At 42.3% G+C, this 15,405-nt stretch overlaps 3 protein-coding genes across 3 annotated transcripts in view; 1 reads left to right on the top strand and 2 right to left on the bottom strand.

Moving 5' to 3' along the window:
* The window catches only part of exosc7 (exosome component 7), a 188,571-nt gene that overhangs the window by 170,007 nt on the left and 3,159 nt on the right, over window positions 1–15,405 (bottom strand). The gene's annotated exons all lie outside the window — the stretch shown is intronic.
* Window positions 1–15,405, top strand: part of LOC140274859 (palmitoyltransferase ZDHHC3-like) — a 350,244-nt gene that overhangs the window by 165,131 nt on the left and 169,708 nt on the right. The window lies entirely within an intron of this gene.
* Window positions 1–15,405, bottom strand: part of LOC140274854 (dolichyl-diphosphooligosaccharide--protein glycosyltransferase subunit STT3B) — a 70,215-nt gene that overhangs the window by 39,151 nt on the left and 15,659 nt on the right. Inside the window, exon 2 of the mRNA XM_072370231.1 lies at window positions 2,347–2,455. Within this exon, the coding sequence (XP_072226332.1) occupies window positions 2,347–2,455 (109 nt within the window). The remainder of the gene's footprint in view (window positions 1–2,346; window positions 2,456–15,405) is intronic.

The following is a 15,405-nucleotide window of genomic DNA, read 5'->3' on the forward strand; positions in this document are numbered from 1 at the left end:
CTTTTTCCATTTCATTTTTCTGCATTTCATTTCCTTTATGGGGCTGATGTGTGGTGGAGGAATAACCTGCAGTGTTATGAACCAGCTAGTGGCCATTATGTTCCTTGGTGTGTGTGCTTTAATAACTTGGATAGCTCAACACATGACTCCCAGTGCCTAAAACCAGCTGCCCAGTCAAACTACAGTCAAGGGAAATATAAGTTTCTGAGAGCAAAGTTGGCAGGCCAGTGCTTTCAGTTTTGTTGTGGTCTGTGCTCTCAGACTGTGTACTGTATGCTTTATTGGACAGAGATGGGTCGAATGTAGCGACACCGGGGCCTAAAGCGTTTGTAAATTGAAGAGAAAGGAGTTGAGGCTACGTCTGTCTGTGTTATTTTGACCAAAACATGTCACAGACATTTCATTAAGACCTCAGGAAATTGTGTCGGCTTGTAAACAGTACTGTTATGGTTCTTAGGAGAATAAAGCAGGAGTTTGTTATCTTTAAGTTTGAATGCAGCCACTGCGCTGAATCTGTTCAGAGTGCCCTGAAACTACAATCCTGATGCTAACTTTTAAGTTGAAAATTAACACAAACCAACAGCTAAACAACCAACTGGCCAAAGGGCTACTTCTAAATCAACAACTCATGTTTGTATAATTGCATTAACTCCGTGCTGGTTCCTGGCTGTTAGCGTTCATAACAGACCAGGGACACAGAGAGAAAATACAAGGATGACTTTCTTATCTCGTAAATGAAGCACTCCAACTTTATACTTTGACTGCTGGCTGGTGTTTTTGCTCGAACATACTAAAGACTTCATGCATTGAGCAATGTCAGCATCAACTCTGGGGAAGTGTAACCACACGTCTGAATGTTTAATTCTGTCTGCCGTTGTCATTAGCAGCTGCGTCTCTGCAGTGTGTGAGAAAGCACACAGACTCCGAAAGGGAAACCTCTCCTCTGCATCGAGAGCAGCACAAATGCACCTCATATGAGCGCCCAGACCTTTATTGAACATTAGAAACAGCATGTGCAGATTCACGTTAATGTAGAATCAATAAACAAATATTTTATTTTTCCCAGTGCGACAATACAATCACAAAAGAGCTTATTGATGTGATGGACTGAGGTTCTGAGGACCCACAGTAACAAGCAGTTGGAATGTATTCTCTCACCAGTTCCTCTCCGTCACACAAGCCAACAACTTGCTCCCAAGCTGAAAAGGGCAATCTATCAATGGCTGCAACTTTAGTTGATGAATGTGATTCGTTGCGTTTTACAGTATGGCGCAGAGCAAGCTGGTTAATGCTGGAGTCACCGTCCTTCTGAGCAAACTGAGGAACATATTCAGCACAATGCAGGGCTGCAATCCAAGCTGGAAACTAACCGTTGCACTCCGGTCATAAAAAATTAAAACACTCTGGGTGATATGGTACAGCAGGGGTGAAACCAGCAGACCCCATCTGACCCATTTAGTAACTACAGTGGAATCTCGCTTTTTGTGATTAATCCGTTCGAAAAAGTCTGACAAAAACCGAATGTACTAAAGCTGAAGCAATAATGGAAATCCAATTGATCCGATCCAGACACCCAAAAATATTAACAATATGAACATTTAACACCACTTTTACCTTTTTTAAAGACTCTTGTTGGCGTGTGGGAGACAGAGAGGAGGCGAGGGGGAGGAGGAGGGGGAATCCCCTTCGGAGTGGCTGAGTAATGTGGGCAGATGGAAGAGTTTGGTGCGGACCATTTTCAACTGTACAAAAACCCAGCGGATGTACCAAAACTGGGGAAAAATGTCGACAAAAAAAACAGAATCGTACGAAAACCGAGGTTTGACTGTATCTAAAAAAAAAAAAAAAAAAAAACAGGAACTGTGCTTTTCAAATGTAAAAGACTTTGCTGACTTATCAAAAATTTTGTTTGACATATTGGGGAAAGTACAGGGCGTCATCTTAAACTTGAAAAAGTCTCTTCATGTCATTTCTTCTGATCATCTACGGACAGTTGTTTTAGGGACAAAGCAAACGACTTATAGATCAGACAACGGTGAAAATGTTCCGTATCCTCTTCAGCACCGTAAACTTTGTAGTAGAAACTGAGCTTAATGAACAGAGATGGGTCGACGGCACCCTCTGTTCCCCTTTTTCCCACCTGCTGTTTAACAGTGGTCATTATTCATGTCCGTTAACGGTTCTCTTATATTTGGGGCGTTACTTACAAAACACCGTGATGGGTGTTAAATATTCAACATTTCAATCTGTAACTCCTTAATGTGGCTCTGGATGTTAAAAGCAATCAAATATGTGAGCAAACAATACTTGAGCAGCGTGACTGCTTTAATTCAAGGAGAAACTTACTGTGCCACCAACAATCCTGCCCAGGGGGTACCAGGCTCTTTCATCAAACCAATTGAGGAACTCATAGAAGCCATTGGAGGCGAGATGGTGTGTTGATCTGTAGTTGAACCTGAGACAAGACGATAAAAGAAGAAGAGCCGTTAGTATAAGCCAATACAATGACCACACGCAATATAAATGTCTCACTCACACACTTAAAGCAATAATAGATCACTTTATTTGCAGATATCGGAGGGCATTAAAATAGTCGAGCTGAGGGGCTTTGCATTGTTGGAACAGGGAAGATAAAGCAGCCGTTCGCAATGTGAGCCTTTGTGGAGATGCCAAAAGCTCTAAGGACATGCACTGGTGAAAAAAAAAGGAGGCAGGATGAAAAGGCAAGATTTCAATGGGAACCACTGGCATCTGCAGAAGTGACGAAGATTTGACGTTCAAAGACAGAAATAACCAAAATAAAGGCCTAAGAATAAACCTATTTAATATCAATGTAAAGAGGCCTCAATTCAAACTGTATCTGAGATAAGCTGAGGGGGCTGGAGCTCCATCAAACAGCAGAAGGAAGGAGCCGATACTGTCACAAAGACTGTTGCAAGTGTTCAATTCAGGAAACTCCCAGAGGCAGATTCTTACAGCTAATTAATGTAGATGCATTATGGTACGATCAGAGGCTCAAATGCTTCATGTAAGGTAATCCATGTGTTGAGACCTTAAAGCAAGCCGGAGCAGTTTGCTAAGGGACAATTACCTGTGAGACGCATACCAGAGAGGACACGATAAGCTCATCCGTGTGACTAATAATCTGTTAAACACTTACATCACGAGAAGCAAGAACATCAGTCAAGCCCGACTGGTGAGATCCTGATTTCCTGATCGTAGCCTTACCCGAACGCTTACAAACTCTTATTTACTTATAGGTTGGTTTCAACAAGCTCTATTTGAGCGTTTGTCTTTCAGTTGAAAACCAAATAAGCACGTACGAGTCCTTATGTGCTTATGATGCAAGTTTGAACACATGCACATCTTCACATCGCATACACGCCAAAGTCTTGTGCGCTAGCAACACTTTTCATTACATTATACAGATGCCTTTGCTTCATTTAACTTGCAAACATCACAAATAATGAAAGTAATCAGTGCAAGTTCAATATCTTTAGTATATAGTACCATTTTACACAAAAGGTACATTAAAAAGTTTTTTTTTTTTATTGAACATTAATAAATCTCTAAGATATTTACAGGACCATTTGTATATTCCACAGATTGGGAACAAATCGAGTGATTTTTGCAATGCTCTTTAGGACCATTCATTTTACAGAAAAAAAAAAAAGACTTAATGGGAGCAAATTGATCAGAAACTGCATGTGCAACACTCTCTACATCCTCCCAAGACTTGTGCCACTTCAGCTGATCTTCAAAAGCTATTAAAAAGCTGACAAAGACTGTTTCTCCTTTGGGCTCCTCCAGCAATCACAACCAGAGACCTGAGGGTCTGAATCTGGGCTCAGAGCAGAGCAGAGCAGGACAAACAAACCGTGCAGCTGGCGCTGGGGTCGCACAGAAAAAAGAACACACACACTCCGCCTGCAGCTCAGGGAAAATTCACTTCAAAATGTTCAGCTGATAATAATAATTCGACTGTACCAAAAAGTGCTGCATGCCCCTCCCCCCAAATCTCATGAAACTAAATAAAAATCAAGCTGGTTTTAAGTGGGACGAGATACAATCTGCATTCACTCCCATGTTGAATGCATTACATTCAATTAAGCTCATTAGCTCAGTTGCTCGTTAGCATATCAAAACAGAGCCACGTTACTGAGGCTAAATATCATTAAGACGTTCACAAAAAGACAGAGCATGTATGTCTGTGCGAGAATAAAACAAGCGTAGCTCACTATTGGAGTAGATAGGTCTGGTACATTAGATCCACGCCTAAAACAGCACTCTCACACACACACACACACACACACACTGTTTATCACATCCAAAGAACACAACGAGGATAGTGGTTGGCCTGCTCATGCCACTAAAAACTGGCCAATTATACTCTGACAAGTGTGAGTACAACTTCTGTGAGATAAAGCTGAATATAAATATGAAATGTTTCTGGATATCGGGGCTCGGCCTGACGGATTTCCTGCGAGAGCTCTGTCACTCCGAGTCCAGCGCTGCAATATACTTTACTTATGATCACTAATAAACGATTTCTCCAGCTTGTTCTTGGGCTTCCAATGAAAGAATCGGGCTAACACTCACCCATATCATTAAATCAGTGGTAGATTAGAGAGTCCACCGCATACAGCGGCGGCGTTTCACACATGCTGCATTCAATGTCATCGTGGAACATTTTCCGTTAGGTTTAGATGTTCCAGTTTATTTGATAGGGATTTAATATAACTGGAATTATTGTCCTCTCTGTGACGACTTTACTGCTTGTGGACATATCTATAGGTTTCTTTGTTTAAAAAAAAGTTTCAGCAACATTAATGTAAACATAACGTGTAGTTTGCAACTGTCGGAAAATTTAAGCATCAGATTGAGACTCAGCAGATGCTCAGTTTTAAATGACTGACATCCGTAACAAAGTCAGGACCAAAACAATCTTGATTGGGACATCTTTCATGCTGCCATTAACAAGTACTTCTTTCTACTTTTTACGGTTTCTGTTTCTCATTTGGTTTTTAAGCAACAATAAGGATTATATCCAATCCATGTCCGTTTAAGGCGGAGCTGAGACACTGAATTTCTACAGGCTCAAGTAAAAGTATGAAAAATAACTGATGAGACACTAGCTCTCACAGTTTTTCTGAGCGTATGGACATTGAATGCAACACACCAGGTTCAAAAATATCAAATAAAAATAAATGCTAAGTTGTTGAGTAGCAAAGAGAAAAGAGTCTTTAGCAGCTTCACCTGTGCTTTAAAAACAATCTGTGTAATTAGCCAATCGGCTAAATTACAATAGACTGAGTTATTCAGTTCATGAAGACACCTTACCGTAATCTGACAAAAAAACGATCGGATCGGGTTTCTCGTGATCGAATTAAGACCCCGAGATAACTCGATCCAAATGTACACTGAACGAGCCTGGAGACGTCAGTGGATCGGATCGAGCGTTCTGCGCATGCTCGACATTTTTTCCTGCGATCATCACCTGGAAGTCGAAGCAGACGATATTACCGTTGTTGTCGCCACCGTCGGAAAGAACAAAGAACGCGCCGTTGTGCATCGCGTTTGTGCCGTAACCATGTTCATCACAAATTAAATGTAGAGGGACGCAGCTTCATCGTACTGGGGTACGGCAAGCTTTGTGCCAATGATTCCTTCATTCACCGCCATATATCCAAGGATAATTACCCTTGCTCAGATAAGGAGCATAACCCAACTATAGCTATAATCCAGTTAATCTCATCATGTAGACCCACTGACTATCATTTGACTACATACCTAACCCGTACCCAACAAAACACCTCAAAAGAGATCAGACTGTTGTCCAGGCGACACTGTAGTTGTTTGAGTTTGAGCATTTCCTGACACAACGAGGCATGCAAAGAACCACAATGTGAAGAAGTGAAAAACAGAGTCAGTAAGGTGTTAGTTCCCCCACAGAGAGGCTCCGTATGAAGATAGAACTGATCAGGCACGTCAGGCTCACACTCAAGCCCAGCCAGGCAGAAACAAAGAATTCAAAGAAAGTATTCTAAAAAGACAACTTTGCATACTGCTAAGTCAAATCTACAAAACCCATTTTCCAATGATCTCATGGGCAGCTGAACAGAGTGCTTCATCTCTGCCCTTGTCACTTTGATGGGACAGATAGTGTTGCTCTGCCAGTCACATTAGCAATTTAATGCATAGCTGCCTATATGGTTCCGAGCCACAAAGCCCACAATGACTACCAATGCAGCTGCAGCTTCTCAGAGCACAGCATCAGCAACTGGGCTTCACGATGAGCGTCACACACCCAGTACAACAACACGCATCTGATTGATATCTATGAGGAGGACGGAAGAGAAGGAAAGGAAATAAAAAGACAATATCAACTCCTCAGATCATATTTGAAAGCAAAAATATAAAACAAAAAATAAAATAAAATAAAAATCAGGAGTCGCCTATACCTAGATCCTCTCCTGGTCCCCTGCAGGCACAATCCATTTCAATCAAGGTCTTTTTCACTGATTACCATTCTCCTGTTGAGACAGGGCCATCATCAGCTGCATGACTAAGTGGGTTTCATTGCTGTTTACGAGTTAGTTATGCCTCATTCAATATCAACTACGTAATCAGATGCATCATTGCCCCCCACCACCCACTGGTACACATCAGGATCTGGATAAACCTTTGCTCCAGGGTTGTCATCAACCGTTGTACTAATTAGCCACTTCAATGCAGGCCGAGTGAACAACCTATCGACGACCACATAGCATAAATAATAAATGAGCATAAATAACACGAGATGCAGACAATGGGACACCTGTCAGGTGGGAAGGTTTGAGTATTGCGTTTTACTTTTCTTGAAGGCTGCAGTCTTAAAGGGGATTTTTTCTTAAGTGGGACTGTGTGGAGCACTTAGGAGCAGATGGTGTTATACCCGTAGTCGACAGCGGTCAGAGTGCTCGCACTGTGGAGATGAAACCGGAAATTTCTGAGCCAAGCCAACAGCTGCTGAGAATACGGCCACAGAAGAGCAAATTTTCTCCATGTTAAACAAGTCAAACGTCAACAATCTCACGGTGATTCGAGCAAACATGCAGTGATTCTAACCAAAGACAAAAGACAAATCCCTGTAAAAGACCAGGCATGGCGAGAGTCTACTGGATTAAAGTAGAGAAGGAGGTGTGGAAGGAGTTTGCATTAGTCACACTACACACACTGACCAATGACCCCAACACCAGTGCCTTAATATGGGTTTAAAGGGTCACAGTAACTGTTTGACTGGACAGCTGCCAAAGCTTTAACAGTGGTGAGAGTTTAGCATGGCATCACTCCACAGAAAGGGCTGTTCTGGTATAGAACTGTGGTGCAGCATCGATCGAGGGTGGTGCACACGTGTGTGTGAGGGACAGCCGACGGTTTGTGTTTAAGGTTAAAGATTTAGATAGAATGAGATTACCATAAAGAAAGGAAAGGGTCAAAATAATGCATTTAAAGAGCAAATTTACTTAAAGACACAAGAAAGTGTGTGTTCCTGTTTGATCAGTGACTCGGCAGGGTAAACGAATTCTGTGATCATGCCTTGGCCAATCTACATTCCGTGTTATATTCTCCATGCCTCAGATGATGTAAGGCTGTTTACTCAAAGTATAACAAAGTCATCAGTAAATTAACACAAGTGTTTCTGAAACTCTTCCAAAGGAATCTTGAGTGCAAAGCTCATTCTTTGAAATGAGGAGGTTCCAAAGGAGCCCTTTAATCCTTACCATACTGGAAAAGAGGCTGTACTTTGAGATCCAACTCCTCCCAAAAGACTTCTGATCAAACGTTCATCCTTCACGACAGATTAAGATTACAAGCATTTCGGATTACCAGACTGTTCCCATTTCTTGTGCTTCTGCAGGATGGAACATCATCTCCACGTGAGAGGAGCCAAACGAACGTCTGCTGGAGCCAATTAATCTGAGCTGTAGAACTAAATTAAGACATATTCATATCGGCGTGTGAAGGGACATAACTTGAATACTTTTTATGCTTCCAGGTCAACTCATTAGACACAAAACTGCTTTAAAAAGAGCGTATTTGCTCTGGTAACTCTGCATACATCATCTTTGTCTGTAAAGGCTGCTGGGATCAGAGCGATCTAGAAGGCTTTCCTTTGTCTCGGTGTGTTTTTGTCTGCGTGCATCAATGTTGTGCGTCTTCCTGTAACAACTAATGTGTAAAAGCACCTGTGGTTTAAGATCCGTTCAGTCTTGGGAAGTGCTGCTTTTTGTGCTCTGAGGTTAGCTGAGGTGCTTTAAGTAAATCTGACACCAGCTTTATAGAGCGCAAAGTGCCTTCTATTGACATGCTAATTATTTTTTCCATGCGTACAAAGCTCTAAATCACACCTATGCACAAACAGCTCAGCAATACCTGTCAGGATGACGTCCCAAAGACGGACTTTTAATGCGTCGTTGGTCTAATAGAACAATCAGTTTTAAATTAAGCTGCTTTCTTAGCCAAGTCAGACGGGAGGCTTCAGCGTCGAGATGCATAGGAAGGGAGCAGTTGCTAAAATGATAGCATGAAGAAAATACCATTACCAAAGCGCTTATCTGTAAAACAGTTCAAATAAACAACACAAAATGTGTTGCAACATGCGTTGGCCTCAGTTAAAGGGAAACTGTCGACATGTTGCCTCAGCTGACAGGTAAGCACAATGCTTTTTCAGAGGATCTCTACTGAAGTCATTGGACTGCACACATGCCGTCGGACGGTGTTCTTTTATGAAAACGTTCAGTCTGAACCATGAATTAAAAGAAATTAACCTGTATTCAATTCATTTTTGTTGTAATTTCGGCCTCCCCTGCAGACCCATTATTAGACTCAAAATGCTTCCGACAGATGTTGCATGTTTAAGGTTTCCGGTGAGTCAGCAAACTACCTGGAAACGCTGAGAATGCAGCAGCACAGGGGAGACTAAATTATGTTTCCATTACATTTGAGGGGGGGTACAAAAATCAATGGTAACCAAAGGGTCCAGAGTCCAGAGAGCACTTACAGACCCAAAATGGGCAGATCAAAGCATGCAACGGATTTTCTCCACCCAGACTCGCACACACACACCAAACTCTTACTCCTTTCGGGTGCAGTCTGTTCCCGTGTATAGTTAGCAACTTTAAATAAGATGAAGCAGTTATCTGACAATGTGTACCCAAATCAAACAACTTATAAAAACAAATCATTTGTCTTTAGCTTTCACAAACTTTTGAGCCTTTTTTAAAATACCTGTTAATATTCATTTGCTTGTATTTGACTGTAAGCAACACCGTGTTCCGATAAAAAAAGAAAGAAAAAAAAAGACAGCTCAGCTGAAGTGACGAGACAACCTCACAGCACCATCCGTACAAATTGTGGGTGTTCAGAAGTAATTGTCAAAACTTAAGACAAACGCATGCAAAGACGGAACAAAAAGATTTAATCTGCAGGCGCTCGTGGAGGTTAGAGGACGATGGAACTCACTTAAATACATTTTCAGAGGTGCATGTGGTACACAGAATCATTTCACACTCCACAGCTTCCTGCAGTCTGATCTGAGCAGCTACAAAGAGACGGAGGAACCGAACAAAGCGATGTCTCAATGTGATCCAGACGCCTGCTGTGAAGCGATGATGAGAAAATGTGTCTGGTCAACTGAGTCCAATGAGGCCAATTCAGTCATTGTGCATCTTACGTGGGAATGATGCCTGAGAAGATGTGAATTACCTTGTTTTACTGCATGGTGTGCACACTTGGCTGAAGTAACACACCGTCTACTGTGCTTTAACTCGTGTGGACGGACAAGTTCCGAGCACTGTCAGTGAAAACAGCAGCAGAATGAAGGCTGTGTGCCATCCCAAAGGAAGTGTTTTCACTCATTGGGTGGAATATTTCAGCATCTTGCTGCTGAACTGGCATGAAATCATGTTCAAAAATGGATAGATAACAGTTTTCATGCTCAGATTTTGCCTGAAAATATGTCTGCTTCTCCCAAAAAAACATTCCTACAGCTGAGCTTACACACTGCATTTCATTAGAAGTTTTATTTCTTGGTAATTCAGTGGGAAGAAGAGAATTCAGAGGGAACATTTCTGAGCACAAAAGCTCAACTTTAAAAGCACCATGAAGCGGTTTTTCATGACAAAGTCTACAGAGACGCTCAAAATTATCAGCAACTTGCAAAACTGTGTGCTGATGAGGAAGGATATCATCAGTGACAAGACATTAAGCCACTGTGCTTCCTGAGTTCAATAACGCTGTACAGGGGTGGCCTGTAGCCCGCAATTAACCTACTGGGACCAGGTGAGTATCGATCAGCTCCTACAGAATAAAGATGAGAAATCTGGAGCATAACAGTTTAATACCACAGCAATTACTGAGCAGAGAGCATTCCTCAGCAAGATGGGGGCGGAACACAAAACAAAAGGTTTGACTGATGGCACCAAAATAAGTCTCAAAGAGGCTCCCATCGTGGTTCATATTCTGCATGCCTGAACCATGAATCTTAATCTGTCAGACAGCAATCTAGTTAAGCTCCTCGCTATGAAATTCCCCCCAGCTTAGCCTCCCATCTTCTCAAAGCATCTCTAAGTGGACGCAGAGGACAAGAAATGTGACAAAACTTTGGGGATGTAAGCACTGGATTTACACATGAATGTAAATATCCACGTTTCAACGCTTTTTCCCAGCTCCAGATGCGACATGGACAGCTGTTTACCCACTGCTAACTGAAAAAACGATGCATCTAATCATCAACAGCCCATTAAATTTGAAAAGGAGCTGAGTGTTCCAGGATAAATCAATGATCTTGGTCCAAAAAAAGAACAGTTTTGAGCCATGTGGCACGCATAAGGACATATGACCGCTCTGAAAAAAAATCCTGTCTGATGAATATGTTGAATTGACAACTGATGAGTGGACTTCAATTGCAGCAGATGTTTCTCAAACAGTCACTGCAAGCTGCATGAACGCCAGATGGGAAATTAGAGACATGATTTTCAGTACCGGAGATTAAGAGCGCAAATATGTAAAGTACTAACAGCAGGGAATCCTACGACATCTCCAATCACCAGTGAGTGTACATACACTGAAAAGGTAGGGATGTAATGTTGAATGTGCAAAACAGGCAAACAAACTCAACCCACATGCTCTCAGAAAAATATAGCAAACATAAATATGCCAAAGACGATGCATGAAGAACAGCACAGTGTGTGTCTGCACTGCATAGGCTCAGCTGTCACCTCACAGGAAACGCTACGTCAAGAACTGGGGATTAACAGTATAAAACTTCTTTCCCAAATTTCATTCACAGTCACGTGTGAATGCTCCCGAGGCCTGCAGAGATAACTGAATATCAACTGCCTTTCTTTAAGGGAAGATGTGCAGAGTGCAAGAGAGAGAAGCTCCAGCCCAAAGAGAGCGCAGGAGATTGAGTACAGAGACACAATAGAGCGAACAAAATAAAGAATGTGGTGAAGAAGCTATGGTCTGCTCAGGAAATTGAGTAGAATTTGGTTAAAAGCTGGCAGGAACACACATACGACTTTGATGTTTGAATCACGCAATATCATGAAAGACAGAGAGACAAACTGCCAGTTGTCTTCTACAATCAGGTTAGCAAAACAGACTCACCAGGAGCCATTGTATCATGTGTAGTGTAACATTAATGATGGGAGAGACTGGTCTACATGAAGTTTGGAGAATGATCTTGTGTTGTGTCGCCTCTGTCACCCCTTAATGTGAACGCACTTTACAAGAGAAATGCAAGGATTCCAACACACTGAAAATCTTGCAGTCTGAACTTGTCTTAACTCAACCATGTCAGGCTACAATTATTCTGATGCACTGGAAGAAACCTCACATGGTTCTCAATCCACATGACGACACAATAAGTCCGTCGGATGTTAAAGATAACTGGGTGCAAACATTACGCTGAAGTTTTATTCTGCAAAACACAGGATGTTGCCGGTGGGCAGCGTTCAGTCTTTACGTGCTCACGACTACATGAGCAAGAGAAAACTGCCAAAAAGCAATATTTGGTAACAAAGATAACAGCCCAGAGGGGAGAGTACCAATTTCTTCCTCTAACATGAGCGACAGCTGAGGCTCCCACGAGTGCTGAATAATTTCTTTGAGACCGAGAGGCATGAAATGACTATGACCACCTCAACTGTGTCTACTTCGTGTAACTGGAGGTACTGGGCACTCTCTGTATGCCACCTTCCTGCTCTCCAACAAAAAGACCCACCTCCCACTCTTATTAGGTGGTACCCTGGGAAAGGGGCTACATATGTGAGGAGTAAAATATCTTTACTACTGATTCATTGAGCAATAACAAGGGGCTTGTATTTGATTTGGTGAAATTATGTGTATAGCCTCAGTGTTAAGAAGGTAAAATCTCCCTTTTCAGTAATTAATTTCTGTAATTACGTTCAGGGTTCAGTTAAAAACCATTTTCAACCCAGAGCTTTAGGTCAAACCCTCAATTCTTTCTTAAATGTTGCTGATGCTATAAACCCACCTACAAAACGAAGGATTCAAAAATCATGTTAAGTGTCTTTAAGACAAGCAATTCAAAAGCAAGGAAAGATTTGTACTTTGAATCCGTTTAATAGGTAAGGAGGGAGATAAGAAATGTGATGCTCCCAAAAGTACAAAGTCCCTGAATTTCAAACAGCAGCGTGTAAATCAAAGGAAATGGATGAAAGGCATACCAATTCCGCATTTAGCCGAGGAGCCCACTGGGACGGAGGCTTCTCTTTTATCAAAACCTACTGTTACCATCGACCAAAAATAGGGGAGGCACTGGGAGAGAGCCAGGCTGAAGCAGCAGGCAGCAGTGAATTCCAGAGATGGGGAGAAATTACTGGCACAGAGAGCGCTGTCATCATAACGGGTGGCTAATCAATTGGATATCACAAATGCAAACACTGATGACAAACAACAGCAATAACTGCACGCCTAATCATCATCACAGGCTGATATCTCTACGGAAGGTGCTCTAAAAAGAGCTCGTGTCTGACTGCTTCATGTTTTGGAAATACATCCTCACGGGTTTAACTCTAAAGTTTAACTCTAATGAGGAAGACAAAAATGTGCACAAACTCCTGATTATGTACTGAAAGTGGCTCTTAAAATCCTTACTGTGGATGTGATGGAATCCAACTCAAAGCCTGTAATACTTAAAAAGCCAAACACTTTTTGTAGATCCTTAAAAAGCCAGAGTAAATCCACCACTGTGAGGCTTTGGGCTGAAAATCCTGCAGTGAGGGAGGGCTCGCCACAGCCAACTACATCATCCAAACATCTACCTGCTGCTAGAAAGGGGCAACCGGGGGGAAAAGGCTCCATCTAGACACTGCAACGGCCAGAAATAAAACAATAAAACTGAATGTTAAAATATGCACCTGCAGACAATTATGAAGCCAACACAGAAATACGTCCCCTGGAAAAAAAATGTTATTGCTTAAAGTCTGTGTACAACTGCTCTGAGCTGCGGAGTGACTGAGAAACAGACAAAGCCCGTAAAGCAGTTACGCCTCATTGGTTTAAATATCAATGCAATGCGCTCAGTTACATCCCCGTTGAGAACATATGAGACACTTTCCACAACCCCTCTCTACAAACTCGACAATCATTAAGATGGCGTGCCTACATCACAACACAAGTTATAGCTGCCCCAGGGCTGCCATATCTGCATGAATGGGCATGCCGCAAATCCTCGGGGGTCAAAATTTGCTGCAAGGCCTGAGTAATTATACACCGTCCTCTGTACCACCGCGGTGCCTTCATCATTATTTCCTAACACATGACTGCATCTGCTGTTTCATATTCTATGGCTATGGGATAATGGGAGAGAACGGAGGAGCATGCCTCTCCTCGGCTCCTCTCCTCTTCCTACAGTGGTGACAAAGCAATGTTTCACTCTTCCACGGGGGAAGCTTTGAGCAGGAAACATTTTAAAATTGCACAGCCTCCTCAGTGCATAGAGAGCACAGACATACGAGGTCTGTGCATCCTACTGTGGCTATCCACCTCAGCAGCTGGGCTTTGGCATGAGGTGTGTTTTTTTATACTTGCAGAAAATAGAAGAGCAGCCAAGAAGTCGGTTAATTCAGAACCAACTTTCCAGGGAGAAATTGTGAATAAGGAAAATACTTCAGCCCTTCTAGACTGGTCTTATTGAGCTGGGCTCAGGTTTGTCCCACAGCAACACAGTTCTTTATGCACGCATTTATTACGCCAGTTATAACCAACTGCCATTCCTGTCGGCTGGTTTTGACTAATGCGTTACTCCAAAACGTGTACAAAAGAAACAAAAATGATGAACTGTATGAATGAAGTATTGAACTGGAAACACAGACTTTGGAAAGTCATACATGTTGAGTCCAGGCTCATTTAAATTTTCATAGAAAGTTTCTTCAGGAGGAAGAAAAATCAGAAAGGAAGCCCTCCGATTTCTACAAAAGGAGGGGCGCACGTACTGACGAGCAACGCTGGTTGCAATGACAAGTTCAGACAACGTGGTGCGGCCAGAGACAGCTTTGTAGCAAAGACACATGCACACAGATACATTTAGTATGCTACTAAATGCATTTTAAAATGCTCCACTGTGTTATTCAAATGTTAAATCGCAGGGGAAGCCACATAAAATCTGCAGTAATTTGGTGAGATTTGTTGGAAAAGAAAAAGATGAAAAGGTCACACATGACTCTCAGTGCTAAGATGAATCCATCGTGCATTTCAAAGTTAAAAAGGTTGCTTCAAAGATCCACTGGCAATTCAGGTTATCTCTGCAGAGGCTGTGGATGCACATTGGCAACACAAGCAAGATAAGTCTGATGCACGCAAACCCAAAGAGGGCTCGTTTGATGTAGCAGCTCTTAATGATGCAGGCAATCTAATGAGCTACCGGCCTGATTACAGACATCACCACAGGGGGTTTCAGACCATGTAAAACACAGAAAAAGGCTACTCCATCACAACTGTGACTCTAAATGACTAATTGCACGAGTGGAAAAGGACATCGTTTTGTGTGTTGGAGGGAGGCAAACAATTTTCGCTTGTTGAAATAATTTTCATTAACACAAAGACAGTGACTCTTCTGTTATTTCTCCAATTACTGTAAATGTCACCCAAGACAGAGCTGTAATGCTTCCACACTTGAAGGCTTATGTACCAAAGAAGAGGGGGGGGGTTGCTATATTGAAAGTACCGGAGCCGTATGCGCTGCCAGTCATAATTCAGGCCAAGGCCTCACAACTGCATCTCTACAGGACTGAGTTCTGTTCAGCATCTGAGGCAAAGCAGCAAGAGCTCTTAAATCTGAGTCACTGTAATGTGAGATTATACAATCTGACACACCCTTTGACACGTGGTGCCCAC

This window comes from Leuresthes tenuis, unplaced genomic scaffold (genome assembly GCF_036924035.1).
Source record: "Leuresthes tenuis unplaced genomic scaffold, fLeuTen1.0.hap1 SCAF_18, whole genome shotgun sequence".
Lineage (NCBI taxonomy): Eukaryota > Metazoa > Chordata > Actinopteri > Atheriniformes > Atherinopsidae > Leuresthes > Leuresthes tenuis.